General features: G+C 36.6%; 1 protein-coding gene across 1 annotated transcript; it reads right to left on the reverse strand.

Moving 5' to 3' along the window:
- Window positions 1-5,001: 5,001 nt before the first annotated feature.
- Window positions 5,002-5,491, reverse strand: LOC113754350 (60S ribosomal protein L23a-like). Its single transcript, XM_027298741.1, has one exon. It carries the CDS (start codon window positions 5,461-5,463, stop codon window positions 5,002-5,004), a length of 462 nt encoding a protein of 153 aa, XP_027154542.1. The 5' UTR covers window positions 5,464-5,491.
- Between the last annotated feature and the right edge of the window lie 3,315 nt (window positions 5,492-8,806).

Raw genomic sequence — 8,806 nt, forward strand, 5'->3', positions numbered from 1 at the left:
ACATGATCTGGAGCACCAACGTTGCTCCCCTTTATTGTTTAACGTTAAGTGATCTATTTGAGCGTTGGGTGTTTAGGTGCAATGATTTCACTGGCTCACGAGAGCAAAAATACGTACATTTGATTTTGGAATCATGACATCATCGAAATGCATTATTGTGAAATATATTTGATTACTGATTTTATTGGTTACTCACTGAGCTTTTAGCTCACCCCAAAAGTATTTTATTCCCTTTCACAGGGCTCGTGGCGAAGGAAGGCTTGTAGTACTTATTCACATGACTGGATGGCATATATCTTGTACAGTTTGGATTTGGAATCATTTTCTGTATAGTTTGGGGAATTGTTTCCGCTTCTCTTATGACATGTAATCATTGGAGAATTTGATGTAATATTTGGAATTTATATTGTAATCTATTTGAGGACTGTAGTGAACGACTGAGTCCCGGCGAGAGCCGAGCAGGCGCCCCGCCGAACCCTCTGGTTCGCCTTAGGGGGAGGTGGGGCTGTCACAGTTGGTATCAGAGCTTAGGCTTCAGATCTCTGTAGTGTATCCGGGGCTTGAAGTTTAGGATGCCAGACTGTGGGTTTGGTTTGAAATATCAGTGATTCTTGAAGGACTGAAAGGCGGACAAGTAGGTGTTATTTGACTCTTAGTGTTTACTTGGAATGCTTGAGTGATTCTTGCGGGATGTCTTGACTTGATTGATACAAGATGGAATATCGAGGACGACATTCTTTTAAGGAGGGAAGTTTGTGATGCCCCGAAAGAATGAGTGTGAGAACCCGAAAATTTTTATATATTTTCTAGACATTATTTTGTTTCCTTGTCTTCAATTTTATGCCTTTCTCCAATATATTAATTTCCTATACATTTTTATAAAGGAATATAGTTTTCAAATCATTTCCTTGATACAAGTTAGTCCACGTTAAATTTGAAGTGTAAAATGGACGTGGGACCCGCTAGTGCGGTAAATGCAATATATTTTTGACAACTTGTTGGAGGTTTGTATTAAGTGATATTATTTTACAAGGTGCTAAGAGATTAGTATAAGAGAGACAAAAAGATAAGCTTTAAGCTAAAAGGTGACAAGTGTCTCCATTCAATTCACCCTTGGACTTTTGACCAAGATATTTTAACATCTTAAAGCTAATTTTGGCCATTTTATTTCTTCATTTGAAGCTCTCTTGGCTGAACTCGTTAGGGAGAGAAAAGAAAGAAACCTCCAACTTCTTTCTTCAATTTCTTGCCTTGATCTCACAAACCAACCGCTAAAACTTTGATTTGCTCCATAAAAACCTTTCTCTTGGTAGGATTAAGGTGAGTGGTGAAGTGGTTTGGGAAACAAAGGTGCTAAGTTGCTTGTTGTCTTGAGGTTACAAGGTGAGTTGTTAAGAATCTTTCCCTTTAGCTTTGATAATGTTCAATTGGTGGCTTTAGTGGTTTAATATGATGACATATGGTGTGATTATGGTTTGTTTATGGTTGGAAGTGAAGGTTTGATGAATTCCAGGTTTAGGGTTCGCTTTTGCCCTGTTCTGATCGGATTTATTTGGGCATGTTAGAGGCCGAATCAGGCTTAGGGTAAAACATGAAAGTTGTAGCAAATGGTGTTAGCTAGGAGCCTACAAAATTTCAGCCTGATCGGAGTACTGTATCATGTAAAATAACCAAAATACCCTTGACTACCCATGAACCCTGTTCCGCGCCCAGATTTCTGTTTTCGTGGAGTTTTCCGTTTTTGACCATGAAAATGCATGATTTGGCTTTGAGGTCTTCATAAGAATTGTAGGTTTATGTCTTGGCGTCGAAACTCCATAAGATTCGTTTCAATCCGATAACAGTAGCTTCAGTTATGGATATTGTGCCGAAAGGTGTTAATCGGAACTTTTATACGTTAATTGCGATCGTTGCGGAAAATTTACGCTTGAGGGAATGAATTCCGGTTTCTAGGGTTTAATTGGGGGTTTTTCTAATGGTGGCTCTTAAGCTTCTAATTAGCTTTGATTGAGGGATATTGTGGCCTAATTGGATGTATTTGATTGCTTATTAACCGTATGTGTGATTGGTGATATATTGTAGGTTGGAAATGAAGCTTTTGTGGGGACATGCTGTCCGAACTTTGAGAATGTATGATTGCTTTGAGTTTGTGATTTAGGGCTTGGACTCGGGCAATGTGAGGACTCGTAAAAACTATTATTTTATGCCTAATTTATGGCTTAATAAATTATTTAATTGGATTTTTGCCATGAGGAATATTTTCTAGTCTTATTAGACCTAAATACATGGTAATATAACTTCGTTATATTTTTAAAGTGGCTCGTTCTAAAAATTAATTTCCTGGAGCGCGTTTAGTAGAAATAGTGAATAGTACTTGGAGATTTTATCCGCGTAGTAGCACAATAAGCTTGGAATATTGGAGACTTGTACTAGGGTCCTAAAATAGGTAATCTTATGAGTAAATACTCAAGTGATAGTTAGTAGTGCAATCGTTATAAGAATTTATTGGAAGTTTCGCGTTATCGCGTTAAAATTGACGGTACGCGTTTTCACACGCGCGACTTTATTTGAGGGACTTTAGACCCTTATTTCGGGACAATTAAGAGTGAATAATACTTACATGAATATAAATGTATTGGAGGTTCAGTGCACTAGTGAACCAAACGCGCGAGAAAATCGAGCCGCAATCGCGCCAAACGGCCTCTAATGAGAGTTGACTTATGGGTGAATTTACACCACTTATTTCACCTTCTCTTGGAAGCTAAAAGAAATCAGATCACTCTCATCTTCTCTCTCCTCATTGCCGACCAGCCCTCCCCTCTCTCTAACTCCCTTGCTTCAAAATTTCAGCTCATAAATTTCACTCAAACACTACAAAAAATTATTTTTTTCGTGACAAATTTTCCGTGACAACCAAACTATTCGTCAGAAAATCATACTTTTTATGACAATTTGTCAGGCAAATATCCTTCAAAAAGCACTACTACTTTAAACATGTTTTTCTATTTATTTCATCGTCTAAAGTTACTTTCTCCACGTGAATTTGTCAGGAAAAGTTTTCGTTCTCCCTCCATTTTTTCCCACCAATTTTTTTCCCCTTTTGGGCCAAAAAAGAATTTAGAAGGACATCAACTTATTATGACATAGAAACCAGGAAACAAAGAAGCACTTTTCCCGTATCTCTTGCTCTTGGAACAACAACGACAAAGAAACACTGCTGCAAATCTGTAACTTGTCTTCATCTCCAACAACAACGAACTCCGAACTTGTCTTCATCTCTTTCAACAAGAGAGACAACACGATGGTCTAAGGTGATGTAAAAATCAAATAATCCTTCAATTTTGTCTGGAATCAGTTCTCTTTCTCCAAATCCCCCTTCAATTTCGTCCTTATTTGGTTCCTTTTTTTTTATTTTTATAGTAGGTAATTCATCTCTCCCTTTCTCTGTTCGTCAAGACCTAGGAAGATGCTTCAGTTCTTGTGCCCGGGGATATAATCAGTATACAACTTGGTGATATCATTCCTGCTGATGCTCGCTTGCTTGATGGAGATTGAGGTAATGATTCAACTTCTTTTTCGGATCAATTGAGGTAATGATTCATCTTCTTTTTCTTTTTTTTCCTCTTGATTTTTCATATGGGGCTTATCATCTTGCTGACCGATTCTAGATCGTTGTTCTTTCTTAGCGTTTTATTCAGCTGGGAATTGCCTGAAACCAACTGATTTAGATAAAAGGCTTGGACTTTTTCTTTTCCGCCAAAATATAAGAGAATTTAGGGCTTTATATTGGTTTCGATCGACTCAGAGGCACACGATTGTTCCTTTATCAATTTTTTGGGTATGTCAACGCTTGATCATGGATCTGAAATCTAATGCTGATTGGGATTTGATTTTTTTTTTTTTAAATACTTCTATTGTCAACTTTCTTATCGGTCATTAGGGTTTTGGACCTATGTTCTGGTTTTCTGACCGAAATTGAATTTTCAGATTCCTTGCGCAAATGATACAGTGTCAAGGTATTGTTAGTTTCACGGCTGATTTTGAGTGAGAGGATTGCGGAACATTTTTAACCTCAAAAGTATTTCTATTTTTTACCTGATGAAGGCCAAGAAATATGTTCAAGTACTGCAATTTTGAAAATTTGAAATTTATCAACGTAGTGAAAATGTCAAATTTAGGTGGTGTTTTTGGTATAGTCTCCTTTCTGAATACGGTTTGATAAGTCGTATATGCAAAATTCTGGAATTTGTTATGTCCTTTACACGGATAAGAAGCTCGGAAGTTTTAATTCTTTTGTTGTATGCTACATTTTGGTTTCTTGGTGTTGGTTCTCCAAAATTCAGCTTTCCCTGTTTTTATTTACTCTGATTGGGCATTGCTGTTTTCAGGTTTTTAAGGAGCAAGCGTCTGTAAAATCTTGCCTCGTGAGTTCATGCAGCAATGCGAGCATATGATAGATATGATGTATGAAGCTCGCCTTGACTTCCTTCACATTTCTTTTGCTTTAATGGATGTGTGTAGCATGTTCAATGAAGTTTTATTAATGCAGGAGTTTTGATATACTCGCTATAACATCTAACATTAATAGCAGACTGTAATGATGCAATGTTACTTACCACTGAATTTCCTATCCTACTTAAATAGGAAAATTTGCAAATTGGTACAGAAAGTAGAGACAATCCATTGTTTTAAAATTTTTCTCTTACATTGACTATAGAAATAAATGTAGGCATGATATAATTTTGCTAGAATGCATGTATTCTCTGTTTTCTGGAATTTAAACAGGTAGAGCTTTAAATTTTTTTTTTTAGTAGGAAGGACAAACGGCAAAATTTTTCACTACACCACGAGTTTCCTCAAAATTAAACTAGTGTTATCTCCAGTATAGGAAAATGCTGATTAATTACCAAAACAGAACTACAATTCACGACAAAAAAGCCTAGCAAATTGTCATAATTAAGACAGTATCTTTGATTGGAACAAAACAATGACTAAATTCGTTCATATTATTCCAATCTTGTTTGCCACATCCAAAGCATCGTAGTCTGGAGTCAATCGAACATATGGTTTCTTTTTTCCATCAGGCCTGATCAAAGTGTGCACTTTCTTGGTCTGTATGTCGTACATCTTCTTCACTGCATCTTTGATTTTCTTCTTATCAGCACAGATGTCAACTATGAATACCAAGGTATTGTTATCTTCAATCTTTTTCATGGTAGATTCGGTAGTCAAAGGATATTTGAGAATCTGATAATGGTCCAACTTATTCCTAGGAGAAGCACTGATGTGTGGGTACTTTGGGTTCCTGTCCTTTTTCAATGTCTTAGGACGATGGAAGGTAACTTTGGTCCAGATCTTCTTGGCTTTCTTCTTAAAAGTTGTCCCAGATTTGACAAATTTGGCAACCTTGGCTACCTGAGCCTTTGTATCAAGCTTTTTTGTGGTGTCAGCTTTAGGAGCCATTGCTGGAAACTGCGACACAAATCTTTTACTTGAGCGGAGGAGCCGAGTGTTGAGGGGAGAAGCTGAGTGTTACTGAAGCGGCTACAGGTAGAGCTTTAAATAACAATGAACAGAATTGGCAAAATAAGATACATATGTGTCCAATTACATATTGGAGTTTTTCAACTGCAAAGTTAGGATATCTACCAATTTTTGCAGTGTATCTGATTTAGTGGCCATAGGTTCCTTGTTGCTACTACTTTGTTTACTGAGACTGAAGTACTGTGTTGGAAACTGTGCAAAACGACTGAAATGCAAGAAATTGGTGCAATTCTGAACTTGACTAATGCTGGGATCCTACAGTTTATTATTGTTGATCTTTGCTTAGCTTTTAATTACTAATAAATTATAATTGATCAATGTATTTCTTGACACCTACTGTAATTACTCGACGGATATCATTCATAGTTATTACTGCTATAACGATTAGACATGAGAATTTGAGAATAAAGAAATTCAAATGCTATTGATGGGCATTATCTTTAAAATTTGTTGTTGATTATGCATTAGATGTACCATCGAATGATTTTTCATAATCTATTCTACAAACTAGATATAGGCACATGGTCTATAACATGGCGCAACATATTTATTATATCAACATTGCTGTGTACATATATAATTATTCTTGTACAAGTTAATGCATTGCTTGTACTCATGATTAGGTGGTCTCTAAGCAATTTGTAGTGATCATCCATGCATCATAACAAAAATACATCTTTTGCATGCCATTCTATTATTTCTCTGATTTCAGATTTTTCTTGGTTTTATTGTACAGGTTTGGGATGAACTTGTGGATTGTTTTTGGCTCATACTGAAGAACTCCTCTATTTTGATATCATCCATCTCTAATATTTTGTTGACCATGGAATTGAAGTCCATCATTTGGTTTTAGCATATGTTAGGTATATGGCAGTTATCTAGGGAGAAATAGCAATATTTATATTGGTTTCAAATCGTGGAATGGGATGATATGTAAATGTTTGACATGGTTAACTTTTGTGGTTTGACATATTATGGTTGCCTACTAATGATAATTTGTGAAGTTTTGGTTGATATTTTGCTTGCATACTTTTATATTTTGATTGGATGGAGTGTCTAAATAGATGATACGGTTACTTTGTTGGCACTAAAATTGCTGGGCTTAAAAGGGATGCAGCTGTCATCAAGAAAAATGACGTTGTATTGTCATTAATGTTTCTCGACAAGTTTCAATGTATGACTATTATTGACAATTGAAAATTTAGTGACAAAGTTTAGGGTCTTTCCCGACAAAGGCTCGTCAAGAATATGAGGTCTTTCCCTGACGACCAAATCATCACTATTATCTTTTCTGATGATGCGTCACAGAAAATGAAACTTTTTCTGACGAAAATTTCAATAGTTGTCAGGAAAACCTTTTGCTGACGGCGTATAGGTGACCAATCTTTTCTGACGACATTGGTGTCACGAAAACTTTTCCTGACGAAATACGTACCTTTTCCTGACAAAAATTTTTGTCAGTAAAATCTTTTTTTTTTGTAGTGAAACCAACCCCAAATCATCTCCAAATTCAACCAAACTTGCACCACACTTAGCTTGATACTTGAGGATCATTTTGAGCTGCAAACAAGGGCTGAAAATCACGGTTTTTCTGGGGTAAAAGAGGGCTGAAAATTCTGCTTGAACATCAAACCAAAGTAAGTGATGATCTACTCTTGGAAACTTGAAGTTTGGAAGCTATCTTACCTTGTTAAGTTCATGCATGCATTTGGTTAGCTTGATATGGTTGTGTAATGTTCTAGTGGGCTCTTTGTATTCCCACACTTGGGATGTTGTTGCTGATTTGAGGATCAATGTTGGATTTAATGGTAGTTTAATGGTTGTAATGATGGATTTATGGAGTGTTATTGTTGGAAACTCAAGTAGAGGTCATGACCAGAAATTGCTGAATCTGCCCCTGTTTTGTTCGGCCATGATTAGGCCCATTTTTGGTGATTTATTGGCATGAACCTGATGTGTATATGTTATATTATATGTGTAGAAATTTTCGTTGGAAAACATTAACGTTTGGTTGGGCAAACAAATTTATTCGTGGACTAGGCAAGCTGGAAAGTTATTTTCGGGTAACCCTGTCCAGCGGTGGTATTTTGACCATAACTCTGTCCTCGGGTGTCGAAATCAAGTGCCATCGGTGGCGTTTGAAACTAGACATTCCTAGCTTTAATTTGAGATAAAATTCAGTTTCTGATTCTTTGTGAGTGAGCCGAACCAAATGTTTTAAGATGGCTGTTCTGTCTCTCGGATTTGCTGGAATGGCTTGTAGAGGCAGCAACTTGAGGCTCAATTTTGAGCTGGTTGCTTGCCGAATTTCAGAACATTTCCTTCTGTGAACTTTTAGTCCCGTGAATGAATTTTCTAACGCCATAAACCATGCCTCATTCCGAGTTAAATTTATTGAGTTGTGACTAAAACAAGAGGACTGCCCTGTTTTGGAAAAACGTAGTATTTGGACTGATTTGGGGCAAAACTTGGGAATGATTTTATTAATTGAAGTTCTTGATGCTCATCACTTACCAAAGGTATCATGGATGTATCTTAGACCTTTATTTCACCAATGAACCATGGTTGGATAGTTTTCTTGGTTAAACGATTTGAAATTGGGAAATGAAAGTCACAAGGCAGATTGCCTTAGAATTTTTCCTGAACTTTGGATGAGTAGTTAACTACCTTCCCGAGGGTATTTTTCCCTGAAATTTGATAGGGAAATACCTTGCATATAGGAGTAAAATCCTGCCAATTTTGGTACCAATTCAAGTTCGTTTCGATACCGAATTAAATTTCTAGTGTTGGAGGTTCAAAACTGGAAATTCTTCTTCAGTCTTGAATCTTCCTCAACTTTGAGCTACCGTATCTCGGTACTCGAAACTCCGATTCTTGATCCGCTTGTTTTGCTATAAACCTCACTTGTAACACTAATTGAGCTGAAAATTTCAGAGGCCGGTTTGCAACGTGTGAATCGTGCCGAATTTCCAAAGTTGGCCGAAATCCAACTTAATTCTGCCTTGTACGCCGAACCTGTACCTTCAAGCTCATTTTTGAGTACTTTCCACCTAGATTCGTGGAAAGATGTCTTCTAAGAACTTTTAACACTTTCCAAAAGGTTTCCAACGGTATAAAGTTTCCCAATTTTGGACTTATATCGAAAGAGATACGAATTTTCAAAGATTTAAGATAAAACTGAAATTTCTCAATTTTCAAGGCAAAGGAGTTTTTCCGAAACTCTTGATTCTCTTAGTATTGTTCAAACGTTTTGCCCTCGATT

The sequence above is a fragment of the Coffea eugenioides genome, chromosome 11 (genome assembly GCF_003713205.1).
Source record: "Coffea eugenioides isolate CCC68of chromosome 11, Ceug_1.0, whole genome shotgun sequence".
Classification (NCBI taxonomy): domain Eukaryota; kingdom Viridiplantae; phylum Streptophyta; class Magnoliopsida; order Gentianales; family Rubiaceae; genus Coffea; species Coffea eugenioides.

Coding starts and splice junctions, on each gene's coding strand:
- LOC113754350 (XM_027298741.1), bottom strand. CDS start 5,463: ATGGCTCCTAAAGCTGACACCACAAAAAAGCTTGATACAAAGGCTCAG.